Source organism: Heptranchias perlo, chromosome 2, assembly GCF_035084215.1.
Source record: "Heptranchias perlo isolate sHepPer1 chromosome 2, sHepPer1.hap1, whole genome shotgun sequence".
Lineage (NCBI taxonomy): Eukaryota > Metazoa > Chordata > Chondrichthyes > Hexanchiformes > Hexanchidae > Heptranchias > Heptranchias perlo.
The window spans coordinates 136,364,850-136,384,141 of record NC_090326.1 but is presented as its reverse complement, the minus strand read 5'-3'; the positions used below and the strand labels follow the sequence as shown (position 1 = coordinate 136,384,141).

The following is a 19,292-nucleotide window of genomic DNA, read 5'->3' as shown; positions in this document are numbered from 1 at the left end:
TTTTCTCTCCTGCTAGAAACAATCAAAGTATGAGGCAGCAGTGGGGGAAGGTTTGCTCACCTCGCAATCCCATCATTTTTTGAGCTGTAGAAATGTTTCATAACCCATTCAGAGAACACTGGTTACCTTGTAACATGCAGTCATAGGCTTTTCGGTCTCTCCTTCCCAATGCTTCAAAGAACGCCACTGCTTCGGACCCCTCATCACATTCATGTATAGTCACCTTGCTACTACTGTGCAGTCCTGCTTCCAGTGGACATCTGTAACAAGAAAGCATGGTTAAGAAATGTTGTAGTCCATTGTAGTTACAAACGCATTGATTGAATTCAGTCCATCTATAACCTAGCATTAGCTTTGGGTGCTTAAAAATGTATTTGAGTGTGGAGGAATGTCAGTATACAGTTTTCTCTCAAGAGACCCATAAACAAAATTACTTTAAAGAAAGATAAAGAAAGGACTTGTTTTTATATAGCGCCTTTCACGACCTCAGGTCGTCCCAAGTCGCTTTACAGCCAATTAACTGCTTTTTTTTTGAAGCACTGCCACTATTGTAATGTAGGGAAACGTGGCAGCCAATTTGTGCACAGCAAGGTCCCACAAACAGCAAGAAACCATGAATATAATGTTTGGGGATACTCAGTGATAGTAGGCATTTTAATAATCCCTAGACAAAATTTGACCTCTTCAGATCAGTCCATCTAGAAATCTTCAAGGAGGAGAGCTGAAATTTAGATTTGGTCAGACTGAGTAGATAACATAGCTCACAAAGCCACAACTGCATGATCATGGATCCCAATTTAATAGGCTTGTAAATTTAAAAACCGCCGCACTTGGACAGCAAACTTTGGCACCGATGTCTGAACACAATTCTTATAATGTGCAAAGGATTGTCTTAGAGCTTAGAATTATTTAGCTCTGACTAGAAGCTGAAATGGATCAGCCATATCAACACTGATGCTACAAGAGCAGGGCAGAGGCTGAGTACTCTGCAACAAGTGATTCACAGCCTGACCCCTCAATGCTTTCCCACCATCTACAAGTTGGAAGGTTTTGGAATGCTCACCACTTGCCTGGATGGGTGCAGCTGCAACAACAATCAAGAAGCTCGACATCATTCAGGACAGAGTACTCTTCTTGAGTAGTGTCCCTGCCACTGGACTCAATATCTACCTCCTCCACTGTCAGCACACTATGGCTGCAGTATGTCCGATCTACAGGATGCACTGCATCAGCTCACCAAGGTTACTTCGACAGCAACTTCCTCCACCGACATAAGCAGCAACTTCGGAATATCATCACCCCCAAGTCACACACCATCCTGACTTAGACATATACCACTGTTCTTTCCTTATCTCTGGGCCACATCCTGGAATTCCCTACCTAACAATATCACTATCACCACAAAGACTGTAGTGGTTCAAGGTCCATCACCAACTTCTCAGGCTAACTGGGAACGGGTATTAAATGCATTCTAGCTAGCATCACTCACATACAGAGAACAAATTTTAAAAATCTGGTTTTGTTTAGCTGTGAAAGCTTATAAAAGCTCCCTTTATTAACTGCTAAAATAATGCATTTAAGACTGATTTTCCACATAGAATAATTGCACTTATCTCAAATTAACCCAGTGTTGTTTTAGAAAAAAACATTTAAGGCAACACAGTTTCATGACCATCCTCCTCCCCAGGTAGGTATCACTTACAGTTCTTTGATTTTGCTTGCTTCAGTCTTTCCTACATCCTTTGTATGTGGTTGTGCTTTGCAGCCATGCCATAGATAGATGACTGCCTTGTTTACATTCAGCAGAATCATAGAAGTTCTCGATCTTAGGCTACTGCAATGACAAGCTACTTCAAGCATGTTTCCTTCCATCGGAAGCTCTCCTCGCACACAGTACAATCGCCAATCACCTATAGAGGGCAGTATCAGAAAGTACATCAGAATCAATATTGTGTATTCTTTACAACAATCTGAGAAACAAAAGCACTTTCTATGCACATGATGTATTTCAGCAGAAACCCAATTGTCTCTTTACCACGTTCCAGTTTATGCAGACTCCCACACTATACAACAAGGGTCACATTATTCTCCAAACACTTTCTTTAGGATTATGTGATAAAGAGTTTGTATGGTTCTTTGGGAAACATAACTTCCACTTTGCTATTAGATTACATCAATATTTTTACAAGATCGAGGTTTATGCCTAGCTTATTAGATTTGCATTAAAACATTGTGAAAATTTTATGATTTAAATAACAACAATCTGACTTCTAACAACTGCTCAACAACTTGCAAACTGCAAGTGGAAAAAAAAAATCAGAAGTGAAAAGAATGTGTTTGTCCTTATTTTGACCCTTCGTCTTTTCCAAGTTTTCTGCAATATAATTCCTTCAGAAACTACTATACATCAGGAAACTGGCACGGATTTTAACCAGAATTCACAGAAAGCAGTAAATTAGTCAACTGCATCACACGCAGACGATAATTCATCTTTCATTTTGTCTATATTCCATCAGCCTTCAATATTTTTCCTCCACCAGCCCTTTCAGAATGACGTTAACATTTTCCAGTTGTAAGGTAGTAGAGGCTTCTTGTGCAGTTTCTGTGAAGTTATTAAATCAGATTGAAAGGAGAGAGCATAAAATTCCCTTAATTTTTCCAGGCCACAAGCCACCTGTGACTGACCTAAGCCTCTGTTAATGTTACTCCACAGCAGCTGTAAGGAGGGAAGCAATAGCATCCTTCATGGCTTCTCCTTTAAGTCTCCCCACACCAGCACAGCTGACATCTGTAACTCAGCAATGTGGATATCAAACCTAGATCTCCTGTGATAAAGTTGTCACCCGGCTGAACTCGTGCAGTTTCCATTGGCAATCTCAACACCTGCAATGGTAGAGGCCTGGTAACAGTGAATCACAGGAGGTATGTGGTGCAGGGGAAAAAGGGAATGAGAAGGGTAATGATCTGGAATGCACTGTCTGAAAAGGCAGTGTAAGCTGATTCAATAGTAACTTTCAAAAGGGAATTGGATAAATACTTGAAGGGAAACAATTTACAGGGCTACGGGGAAAGAGCAGGGGAATGGGACTAATTTGGATAGCTCTTTCAAATAGTCGGCACAGGTACAATGGGCCGAATGGCCTCCTCCCATGCTGCATCTACTATGATAAGGGAACTGGAGTACAATGTACTCAAAATCATTCAAGAATTTTTTTAAAATGGCATGTTATGGAGGGCGGGGAGAAGCTCAGTTGTATTACAACTGAGTAGCTTGCTGGGCCACCTCAGATTGCATTAAGTGTCAACCACATTGTGCGGTACTGAAGGCATTTGTGGGCCAGACCAGGTGGGGTGGTAGCTTTCCTTCTCTAAAGAACATTAGTGAACCAATTCATTTTCTCTGGTGCTAGATTTTACTGAATTCAATTTCATAACTTGCCATGGTGGGATCTGAACTCGACATCTGATTTCTAGTCCAGAACCATAACTACATTACACCAATTAATAGGTCCTTAAAATAAATGGTTTGGATACTTGAATTCAAATAATAACTTTTTTTTTGGTCTGCAAAGGAATTATATGGTTACATGGAAGGGTCTGATTGCAATGCACTATTAGGTTTATCCACATCCTGGTATTACTCAACTACACAACAGCAGTTCTACACTATCGTGCAACGTCTAACAAAATACAGAGCCACAGTTTTTACTTTGCGTGCTTTCTTCTTCCTCTTCCCTTTTACCAGAATGCACAATCATTCCTCCCTGAAACAGCTGCAGGAAACAGGGCGGCTCCTTCCCCTGAAGCACTTGGACCTGAAATGATATAAGGTACAAACAAACACCAGATAACAGTATTAGGGCATTTTTTATTAAACTAGACAATTAAACTCTTCCACAAGAAAGTGAACAACCACACTTTTCACTTGACTAACATTTAATACTATAATAATAAATAAGTTACAACGGTACTTTCACAATACAAGTACAGGAGTAACTAATACAATTCACAACTCATGGGTTTTGCCTCGGAGATTAATACAAAGGCATTGAAAAAGGGTTGTTCACCACCAGTTATGGAATTATTTGAACTGGGTGGAGGGGAATATATAGAGATTAAAAACTGATAAAAGCATAAAGAATAGAACATAAAAAGGGTAAAGTAAAAGCAAATCTGGAGGCAACAATGAAGTAAGCTGCAAAATAGTGATAAATGATAAGAACATAAGAAATAGGAGGAGTAGACCCCTCGAGCCTGCTCCGTCATTCAGTAAGATCATGGCTGATCTTCGACCTCAACTCCACTTTCCCGCCCGGTCCTCATATCTCTTGATTCCCTTAGTGTCCAAAAAAATATCGATCTCAATCTTTAATATATTCAATGACTGAGCATCCACAGCCCTCTGGGGTAGAGAATTCCAAAGATTCACAACCATCTGAGTGAAGAAATTTGTCCTCATCTCGGTCCTGAAATGGCTGACCCCTTATCTTGAAAGTATAATCCCTAGTTCTAGACTCTCCAGCCAGGGGAAACAGCCTCTCAGCATCTACCCTGTTAAGCCCTCTACGAATATTGTATGTTACAATGAGATCACCTCTCATTCTTCTAAACTCCAGAGAATATAGGCCCATTCTACTCAATCTTTCCTCACAGGACAACCATCTCATCCCAGGATTCAATCTAGTGAACCTTTGTTGCACCCCCTCTAAAGCAAGTATATCCTTCCTTAGTTAAGGAGACAAAAACTGTACACAGTACTCCAGGTGTGATCTCACCAGAGCCCTATATAATTGCAGCAAGATCTCCTTACTCTTATACTCCAATCCCCTTGCAATAAAGGCTAACATACCATTTGCCTTCCTAATTGCTTGCTGTACCTGCATGTTAACTTTCTGTGATCTATTCTATCCTCAGAGTCCAGCAAAATCTGCATTAGTGCAGCTTGCTGAATGCAGATGTGATTTAAAAAAATAAAGGCCCCCGACCCGTCAGCCCACACAACTGAGCAAAATTATAAGCTGCCGTTTTTGCAGTCAAATTCCTGCTCAATATTAATGGAATAAAAACTGTGAGGAGGTGTTAAAATTTAGTCTACAGACAACTTAATTAACTCCAAAGATGCACCTATGAAATATACCTGCTTAAATGCAATTGGAGTTACCTAGGAAATGGCTTAAGGGCATTTTTTAAATTTATAATCCATTTCAGCTGTTGGCTGTTTTAGCAGGCCTGCATTCGTTGTTATTTAACAGCTTACCTCAGTCATTTTTTTGTGAATTCTGAAGATGCCAACTGGAAGAGTGTTGAAGCATCAAGTGCTCCTTTTCTCTTATTAAAAAAAACGCTTTTTATTTTTTGTCTTTTTCCAAATAATTGTGTCACTGGCAATATAACCTATTTTTAATGCCTTTCTTGAATAAATCACACCTGTGTACCTTGTGCTATGGCAGTACTCCACCATTCTCATATTCCGTTCTACACATTCTACTTCTTACACAATTGGATTGGGAGTGAAGACTCACCTGTGCTCCCCGCTCCTCGTCCAACTCTACAGTCATAAGAGCAGAAGTTCCTTTCTCACTCACGGTTGAGTGACGGCCTTGCCAGAAGTAGTACGCACATTTCTCCTTCCCAACAGCAGTGTTTCGAACAAGCTCAGACTTCTGCCTTTTACCAACTATGGTATATATAAAGAAACAAAAATAGATTACACATCAACAGAATCAGTGGACTTCTCTATAGACTACAAAATTCCCCTTTATAGAAGATATCTTCTCTTTGACAGCTTTTTTACCCCCTCTTGACTCACTTCCATCTCCATTCCCCCAAACTCTGTGTCCATCCATGATCCATCACCCTGTACAGTGTTGATCAATGCTTTTGTATATAATGGGGGTGAAACTGGTCTTCAGCAGTAGTGCAAAATGGAAGATAGCAAATCGGCAGCCCGTTTTACACCCTGACTGATGTTCATCCTGGCCGAAAATCAGGCGGGGATGGAGAATGAGCTGCTGATTCGTTATGGTCTGTTTTGTGTGACCGCCAAAGATTGATTTCACCCCCAGTGAGTGTTACAGAAATGTAAATCATTGCTGCTGTACATACACTATCTTGAAATAAGCAAAGCGATTTCTAAGGTAAATGCACACAAATTGTCACCAAGTCCTAGTTTAGTTCCCTTAAAACAGGAACTGCAAAGCAGTCCCATTACATTCAACAACACTGTTACATGCGAGCTTTCACCAGCCCTGAGCTGATTTAATTTCACAAGGGTTGTCTACATCAAGTTGTTCAATGAAACGGTACTTTGGGACTAAAATGTTGTTCACTTATTCTTTCCTTTTCCATCTACACCCAAAGATCTCTGAATTGGCTCAGTACAAATAAAATCCTGTTAAAAATATTGGCACCAAATTGTAATTCCCTGGAGGTAACTGGGCTGAGGGAGGGCAGTTAAAATCAGGCCAGTCACTCTGATCCTGCTGCCTACCCATGTCCCGATCTTAACTTGCACTTTTGAGCAGGTGAGTGGGACACCTGCAGGATAGAAGAGGGGTCCTTCTTCAAATATGAAGATTGGGGGAGCAGTGACAGCATACCCATCAGGCCAGACCTGCCGGGAGCTAGATTGGGAGCCAGATGAGGCCTAGGCAGTTAAGTTTAAAAATTTGATTTTAGGTTTCCTTGTGGGCCGGGAGGAGTAGAAGTGATCCTCTGGGCCTCGCCAGGAAGCCTTGGACCTCCCTTGTCCCAGGCTGACCCTGCCCCCCCGCCCCGGTCGTCTCCTGCTGCCAAATTCCCACTCCAACCCACAGTCCAGGTAGTCGATCTGGCTGGGTTCGGGCGGGACTCTAAAAAATTATGCAAACGAGGCCCAGTCATTAAGATTGGACAGGCCTCCACGTCCCTGGACTCCCCACTTTGGGGCTCGCGCGCATCATACCCAACTCCCATTTAAAATCGGGGCCATTGTGCATGTCTAAATACACCTCAGCATTTTGTCATTTAAAATCTCAACATTATAACAAGACCAAAACAATGTAGAAACAAACAAGGTTTTTAGCCTTGCTCCACTAAGACCTATTAAGAGCCATTTCTATTTAGTTCACGTTTATAACATTAATCAAATACTACCTTAGTTTTAAACAATCGTCACTAACCTGTGGTGCTCACCAGGTACTTCGATTTGACCACATAAGTATCTCCTTCATGAAACTGCCCAATGCTCTGCTTGGGTAATCTACTGTAGTCAAATTCAAGTATGTGCCACACATCAACTGAGAGGCTAGTGATCTCAAACTGCCTTCCATCTTCTCCCTCTACTATTCCATAGCCACGTCCAATATTTAACCCATCTAGTGCTGTCCCAACTGGAGTTGGAGACAGAGGAATCATCAATGTGACATTATATGGTTTAAGATCAATCCCGTGCTCCTGCTACAAGACAAGAAATAAAAGCATAAGTTGTATGCAAATTTAATTCTTAGTTAGCAAAATTTGAGCTGATTAATTTTAATAAAGAGACCACTATTTGATTTCAAGTCAAATCAGAAAAAAATTTAAATTCAGTCCTTTTCCCTTTCCTGGAAAGTATATTTCCCAAAGCAGTTTACAGAAGGGGTTTGATTCAGTCTCTACTATAGTCTAGTCATTTTAATTTAAATTCACTTAATTGAAATGAAAAAAGAAATTTTTTTTAGCCCTGAATTCCCACTTTGCCGTTATTTATGTTGTTTAATTCAAATTGTTGCACAATTCATTTTGTTTAGCACAAAAACAACTATGAATTATCAGTAGACTGTATTTGATAGCCATGAGATTTTGAAAGTTAATTTTCTTTGAAACAAATTATGCATCACTTTCAAACTGACATATTTGAAAAAAATTTATGATGGATTAGTGAAGTTGGATAGGAAATAATCACATCCCACCCAAACACTTTACATGCAGTTACAGCTAATCCCTACAATCAGAAAACCTGAAAGCCATATTGAGTTAAGGATTTAACTCATCTTTCCATTGGAATTGAAATCATGTATGGAAGACTAATTTACACCAGCTTCAAACAGATGAAGGTAAAGGAAATATAATTAAAACTTCCATAGATTTAAAATAATAAACTAATCTTGAACACACTGGTAAAGATGTGGTATAAATCATACAAACATAATACAGCTGTTCAGATCCTGTACATAGGATCCTGTTGATTTTACTTCAACTAATATTAAAAGTATGTGTCCTCGTTTATTAACTGCCCTACTGATATTCAATAGTGTACACTGGTAAAACCTTCAACTGATTCAGATTACACTTCCAGTTAATGGAAAAAACTGAATTAAGGAGGAATTTAATGCAAATATCATATTAGATGCCACTTTAAGAAGTTGTGACTATAGTTTCCTTATAACTATAGTTTCACATTCCTGGTATCATCCTGGTGAATCTATGCTGTACGCCCTCTATGGCTTTAATGTACTTTCTCTACTGAGGGAGTGCTGCACTGTCGTAAGTGCCGTCTTTCAGATGAGATGTTAAACTGAGGCCTTGTCTGCCCTCTCAGGTGGACGTAAAAGATCCCACTGCTCTATTTCGAAGAGCAGCAAGGGAGTTCTGCCAATATTTATCCCCCAACCAACATCACAAACAGATTATCAGGTCATTATCACATTGCTGTTTGTGGGACCTTGCTGTGCGCAAATTGGCTGCTGCGTTTCCTACATTACAACAGTGAATACACTTCAAAAGTACTTCATTCGCTGTAAAATGCTTTGGGATGTCCTGAGGTCATTAAATGCGCTATATAAATGCAGCGCACAGCACTCTAACTGTGATCTAACAATTATCTTATACAAATTTATCATGACGTCTTTGGCTCTTTTACTCTGTGCCTCTATTCCAAAAACCCAAAATTCCAGTAGCCTATGTTAGGGCTTTATCTACATGCAGTCACTTTTAAGGAATTATGTATTGAACCTCTTGGTCTCTGCTCGTTCACACCTGGCAGCATACCATTCCTTGTTTTTCTCCCAAAATGCATTACTTCATACTTTGCCGCATTTTTCTTCTCTCTCAAAAAATCAAGAACAATGATGGAGTTATCACTGACTCCTCACCTGCACCACTTCCAACTACTCACCAATACAAGCAATATCCATTAATCCATACCCTTGGTTTTCTGTCTGAAAACTTGCTGCTACATTTCCTCAGTGAGGCACCTTATTGAATGCCTTCTGAAAATCCATACACACAACATCTACTTCATCCCCTTTATCTATACAATCAGTCACTTCAACAAAAAAATTTGACTTCAAACTCAAAAGCTGATTAGTGAGTTCAAAATGTTCCCACATGCTAGGACGGTAGGCACCACACAACTGGAGTACGTTCAGCCCACCAAAATCCAAATGCCGACTCTTAGCAGGGCAGCAAGAGTGCCATGCTGCTCGAATATTTGCATCCTACTGCCATCAATCACAATTAAGATGCATTATCCCTTTATTACAAACTAGGATCCACTTTCTCTCTCTCAACTACTTACATCTCAACTTTATTTGCAATTATTTGCTCATGGAGAGCTCAGTGAATGCCGTGCACATACCAAATCTTATGTTCCTTTCAAGACTGACATCGATAGATGCAGATTGGATTAGGAATAAAAGGCAGGTAAATGGAGTTGAGGTACAGATTAGCCATGATTTAGTCGAATGGTCAAACAGGCTCAAGTGGCTAAATGGCCTACGCCTGTTCCTATCTTCCTATCAAGACTGTGCTGCAAATTATTACTGATAAATTGGAGGAAACCTTGTAATAGCACATTTTCACAAATTCTTAAGTGAAAAGGATTGTGGAAAACCAGGTTCTGCAGGGCTTTAGAATTTCTGTAAACTTTTGTCAAACTAAATCTGTTGATAGTTCTAAAATATTCAATGTCACCAGTCTACCAGGTTTTACACATGACTACAGGTGCTTAAATAGGCAGAAAGGATTAAAGAGCTGCACCTTCTGCTCCTCTTCAACTCCATTCTTTTGTGAGGGCTTTGTTGCTTCTTTCCAGTCCAGGAACTTTTCCTTAAACAAAATAGTTTCATTGTGCTCTGTCAGCCTGCCAAAAATTGCCCAGTCAGGACGACCTTGACCTTTCCTACATGTGGAAAAAAGTAAGCAACTGGTTAGGATTAACACTTGGCATCTGACATCTTAACACGTGACTTACTGTTCAAAATGGAATCTCTGCCAAAAAACTACATGAAGGAAATAAATTTTGTAAAAGTTGCTGCTTGATGTGATAGATGGTAATTTCATATGTTAATAGGGAAGATATATACCTATATTTACACACACATTTCGAAGTACTCCCTCCTTTTAATGGAATAAAATGGTACTTTTGGCAAGAAGTTCTTCAACATTTCGTTGTCACTGTGAAGACCCTTAAGTAGAGTCTGTCTCCCCACTGGGCTGCTCTGGCGACACTTATGCATCTTGCAGTGGTTCAACTGAAAACAAAGGGGGAGGCTTGCATGACTTTAAACAACCCATCTGGAAGTGCCCAACCCGGGAATGTTCACTGTTGGTAACAGATTTCTTTGGTGGGAATGAAATCGAGGTTTCAATAAAAAAAAATCTCTAGCAAGAATAAAAAATTATTGTTCAATATGAAAAGAGGGGGAAGGACAATAACTATCAACAAAATGTAGCATCCTATGCATTTCTTACTCTACTATAGATTTAAAAACAAGTAAAGGGTCTACGGTACAATTGAATGAACAGGCCAGAACATATTGTTTTATTGAGCATACACTGAGGTACCACACTCATACGTATTCTTATATTTCTTCCCCCACGCCCCCCCCCCCAAGGGCATAAATCCCTTTTTCTTCTCTGTACAGGTTTCCCAAGGTATCTCTTGTAGCTGAGGATATTGGCAACCTACTCATAAGCCTCCACCAGTGCAGTAAGCTGGTCACTAGGAGGTGTGTGATAAGGGACCAGCAACTAGTCTTCCTCTAAATTTGCCTTTCTCCCCAGAAAACAGAGGTTAAGTAACTCCTTATTATGTGACATATCAATGTTTGAACTCACAATATCATATCTCATATATTACATGCAATTATTGAAATACATTACAAGGTCACGTAATTTATGGTACACTTTACTACTGTGCTGAGCATTTCATTCACTTTTTTGGGAGGAGTGCTATGTTCCCACAGGATACTACTAATTTTTCCCAAGCTACTGTGTAATACACATGCAAACACAATAAAACGATTCTTGAAAGTCCTTTCATGAGCTTATACAGAATCGAAGATAGAAAACCAATTTCCAAATATTTACTAAACTACAGTGGAAAGTACAATAAAGACAGAATTAATACAAAAAGATATGAAGGACATTTAATATATTTAAACGTAGCTCTTGCAGAGTCCCATTTTCCAAGAGTTACTGTGAAAAGATGCTGTAAAATTTATGATTAGTTTTATGTAGTCATTACAGTAGATAATAGCCCATGCATTAATTACAATAGATGTAACTTAGCCAATAACACAGAAATCAAATAAATGGTTTATTAAATGTATTTAGCCACAGCTTCTCCAAACTCTCATATTTCTATATTAACCTGTCAAGTGGGAGATGTCATTTATCAGTTACTAAGTTGTAGAAACATGTAATAAAAGGTACGTTAAAGAATTATATGGATAGCATAAAATGCCAAAAATAGCATAAAAACTGAGATTTAGGAGCTAACAAACATCAGAGTTTAGAATCTCCAGGATTTTTCAGATTGTGAAGGCAAACAGAATGCTCCATTGTCCCACCCCAGGTTCCCAAATAGCCACTTTATTTGGCACAGTTTCTATAAGACACAGCCACAGGTACATTTATCACTTTATTCTGCCAAATTTTTCTCAAGAGGGCATAGGTGCATATGGTGAAAAGGCAGGGTGGTAAGATTGACACCAAAAAGGGTGATTTCGATGGACCAAGTGGCTTTTCCCTGCTTCTAAAATTACTATGTTCTATATATCAACCATGGATACGACAGTTAGTTACATATTATTAATACATTACCGGATGAAAGTATGCTGTAGACGGTTAACATAAATGGAAGCTACCTTGGTATCAGAGAATTGCATTCGCCTGGATCTAAAGGGTTGATGTCACAGTTTGTGTAGTCAAAGGTACCATTCCACAAATGCTTTGCCAACTGGAATGCTACTTTTCGCTGTGCGAGTGTGACCTCTTTTCCATGCCACACATACACTTCACTGCCAAAATCGAACACCAGCACCTAAGAAAAATAGTTGATCAACAGAGATTCAGAAAATTACATAAAAGTTTATATGTAACGTTGCTAGTCGGAAAGCGTATAGTGATACAATCCAGAGCACTGGTTTGTGCTCAGTTATCTGATCTCAGCTGGGACAACAGGATGGGCATTACTATTTGTCTCAGTGTCCTCTGGCTTTCTGTGGGTGGGAACAAGGAGAGGAAATCAACCAGGATTCTCACTTCAATGATGGTTCAGTGAGTCCTGCTAGAAAGTATGTACTTCAACACACCAGATAAGCATGTATAACTTGGCTGTGATTTTTAGAAAAATTCATTCACGGGATGCGGGCGTCGCTGGCAAGGCCAGCAGTTATTGCCTGTCCCTAACTACCCTGGAGAAGGTGGTGGTGAGCCACCTTCTTGAACTGCTGCAGTCCATGTGGTGAAGGTACTCCCACAATGCTGTTAGGTAGGGAGTTCCAGGATTTTGACGCAGCGACGATGAAGGAACGGCGATATATTTCCAAGTCAGGATGATGTGTGACTTGGAGGGAAACGTGCAGGCGATGTTGTTCCCATGTGCTTGCTGCCCTTGTCCTTCTAGGTGGTAAAGGTCGCGGGTTTGGGAGGTGCTGTCGAAGAAGCCTTGGCAAGTAGCTGCAGTGCATCCTGTTCATGGTACACACTGCAGCCACAGTGTGCCGGTGGTGGAGGGAGTGAATGCTTAGGGTGGTGGATGGGGTGCCAATCAAGTGGGCTGCTTTGTCCTGGATGGTGTCGAGCTTCTTGAGTGTTGTTGGAGCTGCATTCATCCAGGCAAGTGGAAAGTATTCCATCACACTCCTGACTTGTGCCTTGTAGATGGTGGAAAGGCTTTGGGGAGTCAGGAGGGGAGTCACTCGCCGCAGAATACCCAGCATCTGACCTGCTCTTGTAGCTACAGTATTTACATGGTTGGTCCAGTTAAGTGTCTGGTCAATGGTGACCCCCAGGACGTTGATGGTAGGGGATTTGGCGATGGTAATGCTGTTGAATGTCATGCGGAGGTGGTTAGACTCTCTCTTTTTGGAGATGGTCATTGCCTGCTACTTGTCTGGCACGAATGTTACTTGCCACTTATTTGTCCAGGTCTTGCTGCATGCGGGCATGAACTGCTTCATTATCTGAGGGGTTGCGAATGGAACTGAACACTGCAACCATGAGCGAACATCCCCACTTCTGACCTTATGATGGAGGGAAGGTCATTGATGAAGCAGCTGAAGATGGTTGGGCCTAGGACACTGCCCTGAGGAACTCCTGCAGCGATATCCTGGGGCTGAGATGATTGGCTTCCAATAACCACTACCATCTTCCTTTGTGCTAGGTATGACTCCAGCCAATGGAGAGTTTCCCCCTGATTCCCATTGACTTCAATTTTACTAGGGTTCCTTGATGCCACACTCGGTCAAATGCTGCCTTGATGTCAAGGGCAGTCACTCTCACCTCAACCCTTTCTCCAATCCCCAGTTAAACAACCCACTGATGCTCGACTTGAATCTCACACATGAAGAATAGCCACTTGAGAGGCTCCCAGTGCGTGTATAGTCACACCATGCCAGTTACTTTCATGGGCAATAGAAAGAACAACACTAGAAGACAGAAGTCAGCTTTCTGCTCTCTAGTTATTAGTGCCACCAATTAAGTATGTAAGTTCCAATAGTTGTGCTGCAAAAAAAAATGAACTGGACCAGAGTGACATTCAACTACATTTCTGCAAACCTTTTATGTTTTAGCATCTTCAGCCAACTAGGCTTATGCTCTGGAATTCCCTCTTTACCTCTCCCTCCCTTTCTTTAAGACACACATCTCCCACCAAGTCACCTTCCAAATATGTTCTGTTTTGGCTCAGCATTTATTTTTCTCTCTGATGCCTCTGTGCCTGGAGACTTTTTTGTGTGTTAAATGTGCCATGTAAATGAAAGTTGTTGTATGTGGTACAGTGGCCTGAGGTTCATGAGTTCAAATCCCAGAATGGCAGGTTGTAATACCAGAAAATGACCATGAAAGCTTCTGGACTGTTGTAAAAAGCAATATGGTTTACTAACGTCTTTCAGGGAAGGGAACCGCCACCCTTACTTGGTCTGCCCTACATGCTTTCTCCAATTCCATACTATGTGGTTGACTCTTAATGCTAGGGATGGGTAGTAGACATTCCAGTGGGAATAAAGGAATCAGACTTTAAACAAATAGAGTTGTAATAAGCAGAGTGTCATCATCTCCTATTCTAGCTCTTTTTATTACTTCTTCTCTTCCCTCCCCCCTTTCTCTCCTAAAGGCAATGACTCAGAGGCATTTGATTCCAAGAGTGCCGGCAGTCCTCAAATTCCTCAACCATGTAGTCATTCTTCACTTGTGAGCCAGAGTGTATATGTCAACAGATTAGCTAACTGTGGGAGGCATCACAGCCGAGTTGCATCCTGATGGATATCCACACAACCACACTTCCTGGCAAGGATCATTGGAAAGGAACACAGACCCTCTTTTTCTTTCCCTTCTCTCTCCTTAGCACAACTGTAATGTTGCTATAAGCACCCTGGCTGAGATCAGCACAGTTCAAGTTCAGCATAGACCAGGGATTGAACCTTGCACCATGCAGTGTATTTACTGAACGATTTATTGGAGGGTGTTCCTCTATTGCTTCATTTGACAAATACTTACGTCTTTTGAATTAAGCAAAGAACAACGTGGTATCTTTCCCCAGAAGTCATCGTCAGGGACTAGTTTATCATCTACTAGGCGATAAATACAGTTGGTTTCTACTATTGCACTTTCATACAGTTCATCTTCATCAGGATTTCCAGCTCCTGCAGAGGAAACAAAGCAGTTTTATTTGATGTACACCCACTTTACATAATCTCGGACATAAATCCACAATGATTTTCCATCAATTGATAGCTCATTAAAAACTCTTTATAAAGCAGGGATGAGGGAAGGGAACAAAGAGGAGTGGTCCATCGAACTCCTGAGATGATTGATTGAATATTTATAATTGAGTCGCCCCAATTTAGAGAAAGTACCAGAAATAACATGTTCTTAACACAAATTTTATACACAAGGTGCTAAAATAATATAGATATAGGCTAGGATTTTCTGCTTCTGCCTGCGATTTTCTATCCATTCAATTTAATGTTTAGAAATTCTCAGCTGGGGAGTACAGAAGCAGAAGATCTCCCCTCTTGCATTCCTAAACTCTAAAACCTACATAAACAAGGTATCTAATATTTTCTTAGCTGTATGGGTTGTAACAAGTCCACATTTTATCAAAAGGTGGTGTTACTGTAGCTCTTGCACAATTATATACCATCAGAAGTTCCCAATGTCTGAGATATACTTTCTATGCTTTTGATATAAAAATGTCTTTCATCTACTCTCTCTATCAAGCTCATGTACAAATTCACACTATTGTTAACAAGATTAGTACTGAACAGGCAAATTGTAATTCACAGTCTCTTGCTGCCTCAAGTCTAAAATGGAGTTGCCAGCACTTGCCCAAACTCCCTTGAGCTGGTACCCACCAGTACACAGGTAAGTGTGAAGTGGAGTGAAGTATAGTGTGCATATCTACACATGTTCAGCGACACGCCAAGATTTGGAGGAAACCAGAATCCACTGACTCTGAGTTAACATAATTCTGCTGGCTTAAGTGTGGTGGCATTGCTCAATGTGCCACATTATCATTGGGACCCTTAATAGGACAAAGGATCAATCACTATTACAGGTACCAGATGCAACCGGGGGACATGACCCACAGGACACAGAAAAGCACTCGTGCTGCAGGGATAAAGAAGTTGGAGTGCTAAGTCCAATTCCATTAACCTCAGATTTACAGGAATGTTCAACAAAATCAGCATCAATTTTCTCAGAATCAGAGTCAAGGGGCTTAATTTTAATATAGAAGTCCGGGTGCGTTGGGGCAAAGAAAATTGGGATCTTCTGGAGCGGGCAGGAATCCCGGCTCCAACACGCAAGACCCAAGTCATTTGGGTGCGCGCGCCGTTCCCGATCCCGGAAGTCTGGCCGGCTTTAATTGCCAATAATTAACGATATTTAAACCAACAATTCAAGTACTCAACTTTTTCCCGTGCCGCGTGAAACACGCCTTGGTGAAGGAGTCGTGTTTCAGTCGGCAGCCGTTTGGACATTTAAATGCTGAGAGGATGTTACCCCTCATGGGGGGATCTAAAACTAGGGGGCATGGTCTCAGAATAAAGGGTCGCCCGTTTAAGACAGAAATGAGGAGGAATTTCTTCTCCTAGAGAGTCGTGAATCTTTGGAATTCTTTACCCCAAAAAGCTGTGGAGGCTGAGTCACTGAATACATTCAAGGCTGAGTTAGACAAATTTTTGATCAGCAAGAGAGTCAAAGGATATGGGGAAAGGGCGGGAAAGTGGAGTTGAGGTAAAAATCAGATCAGCCATGATCTCATTAAATGGCGGAGCAGGCTTGAGAGGCCGAATGGCCTACTCCTGCTCCTATCGCTTATGGTCCTATGGTTTGACAGATGGGGATAAAGGTGAGCTATTGCAGCAGGGCACTCAGTTCTCTCAGACAAACTTTTGGCTGGGAGATCTTTGTGTTTGGACTGAAAATTTTTGGTTTCCACTCAGAATTGTTCTGTTTACACATATTTACCAACTTTTCAGACCCCCTCAATATGACACCATCAGGATGGGGGGGGCGTCGTGGCTGCATCCACCACTACATCCGAAGATGAGCAACAGCACCAGCCTCGCCAGGCACGGCGTGCACTTCCGCCACTTGGAGCTCTACAACACAGTGCTGCGTCACAGGCACCTGCACAAGAGCACAGAGGGAGCGACATCGCAGGAGGCACTACTCTCGTCAGAGGGTCTACAGACCGAGGCTCAGCTTCCTGGGCCTCTCTGAGGAACAGTGCATACGGAGGCTCAGAGTGAGTCACCAGACATCTGCAGCCTCCTTCATGCCGAGCTGCTCCTGGCTGGGCCTAGCTGCATCTCGTTACCCGTCGCAGTTAAAGTCACCACTGCCCTCAACTTCTTCGCCTCCGGATCATTCCAGGGTGCCACTGGGGACATTGCCGGGGTCTCTCAGTCACCTGCCCACAAATGCATAAGGCAGGTCACCGACGGCTTGTTTCGCAGGTCCTTGCAATATGTCAACTTCTTCATGGACGACCTCAGCCAGACGGAGAGGGCAGTGGGATTCCACTCTGTGGCTGGCTTCCCACGTGTACAGGGTGCAATCGATTGCACGCTCATAGCAATCCGAGCGCCTCCACACGTGCCAGGACTGTTCACCAACAGAAAGAGGTATCACTCCAACACTCAGCTCGTTTGTGACCAGTGCAAAAGATTTCTTCACGTGTGTGCGAGGTTCCCTGGCAGCTGCCACGATTCATTCATTCTGAGGGAATCCAACACCCCGGGTCCCTTCCACACACCGAACACCCTTAAGGGCTGGCTCCTCGGGGACAAGGGATACCCCCTACACACGTGGCTGATGACACTGCTGAGGAACTCAGTCAGCGAGCTACAGCGTCGATACGATGACAGTCACATCGCCACCAGGTTTACAATTGAACATGCGATAGGGTTGCTGAAGATGCGATTTCGGTGCCTCGATCGTTCTGGAGGAGTGCTTCAATACGCACCAGCGAGAGTGGGACGCATTATAGTCGTGTGTTGTGTCCTGCACAACATGGCACAACAGAGATGGGTACTGGTTGAGGAGGCCCCATCCCCTCATCCACATCTGCCATCTGCATTGAGGAGGGGGAGGAGGAGGAGGAGGAACCCATGGGCAGAGCAGCAGCTCACCTGGCTGCTCGTGAGGCCAGGGAGTCACTTATATGTGAACGGTTCTCGTAAGATCAGAAAGTGAGAAGAGTCCAGTCCTCACACCACCTGGAAAGACCAGCGCCAACACCAGCCACCACCCCCCCAACCCCTGCACAAAACAGTCCTGCAACTACACATACACCCAATGTAAAGTGACCCACTGAGGGGCATCAAGTGTTGTCATTCATGGTGAAGCACATGAAAGGGCGCTATCACAACAGCCAGTCAAGAATGGGAAAGATGTGGCAGTAGTGGTGAGAATGATAACATTTAATGTGACTTTAACAAGAATCAAATATAAATGAAAAACGTGACAGTCTGTCAGACACCCTTGTGCATACCCTTCGAGATCACAAATCCTTCACCTTTCTCTTCCTCCCGCTTCTACTTGGTGCATCCCCTGTGGCTGCAGCAGAGGTTGTGGCAGATTGCTCATGTCCATGGCCAGACTGCTTAGATGCTTTCGGCCTACGTCCTCTGGGTTCTGGAGCCCGTGAGGGCCCCTCCAAAGACTGCTCCCACCTGCACCTGTGCAGGGGCTGACTTGGCCACCTGGAGAGGAGGCAGCATTACGGGTACTGGTTGAGGGGGCGCAACGGGTGAGACATGGGAGTGCTTTGAGTGGCGTCCCCACTTCCATATCCCCTTTCGCCATCACCCCTCTCCTGGACCAGGCCCACATCACTCATACCACCCTGCTGGAGAACAGTTTGGAAGACATGTGTGATGCCTTTTAAGGCCATTTCTAAAGTATCTGTCAGCCTGTTTAAGGTGGCAGAATGTTGTTCACCCTGGGTCCGAACGGCCGTTGTCAGGCCCTGAATGGACTCATTTGTGAGCCGTGCTTGAAGCTCAACGGAGCTAGACTTTTCTCCATCGCAGACATTCCCACACTTACCTGCGACACTATCTCAGACATTTCCGCAGTTACCTGCGACACTATCTCAGGTATTTCAGCAGTTACGTGCAACACTATCGCAGACAGTTGCTTACGTCCCTGTGGCACTATCTCAGAGATTCCCTCACGTACCTGTGCCACCATTCCACTAATGCGGGAGTTGGACTCCTCCATCCTCTGCGTTATTGTGGAGAGTGCGAGTGGCACCTGTTCCAGTACCTCGCAAATGTGCTGCTGTCCCTCGATCATTCTCTTTTTAAAGGATGGCC

At 42.5% G+C, this 19,292-nt stretch overlaps 1 protein-coding gene across 11 annotated transcripts in view; it reads right to left on the bottom strand.

Moving 5' to 3' along the window:
• svila (supervillin a) overlaps nt 1-19,292 on the bottom strand; it is a 203,224-nt gene that overhangs the window by 18,463 nt on the left and 165,469 nt on the right. For all 11 annotated transcript variants that reach the window (XM_068007306.1, XM_068007311.1, XM_068007323.1 and 8 more), the window contains 8 exons: nt 14,965-15,110; nt 12,111-12,286; nt 10,000-10,141; nt 7,161-7,437; nt 5,523-5,677; nt 3,710-3,815; nt 1,703-1,910; nt 127-260 (listed from right to left, as the gene is read on the bottom strand). In XM_068007306.1, the coding sequence (XP_067863407.1) occupies nt 127-260; nt 1,703-1,910; nt 3,710-3,815; nt 5,523-5,677; nt 7,161-7,437; nt 10,000-10,141; nt 12,111-12,286; nt 14,965-15,110 (1,344 nt within the window). The remainder of the gene's footprint in view (nt 1-126; nt 261-1,702; nt 1,911-3,709; nt 3,816-5,522; nt 5,678-7,160; nt 7,438-9,999; nt 10,142-12,110; nt 12,287-14,964; nt 15,111-19,292) is intronic.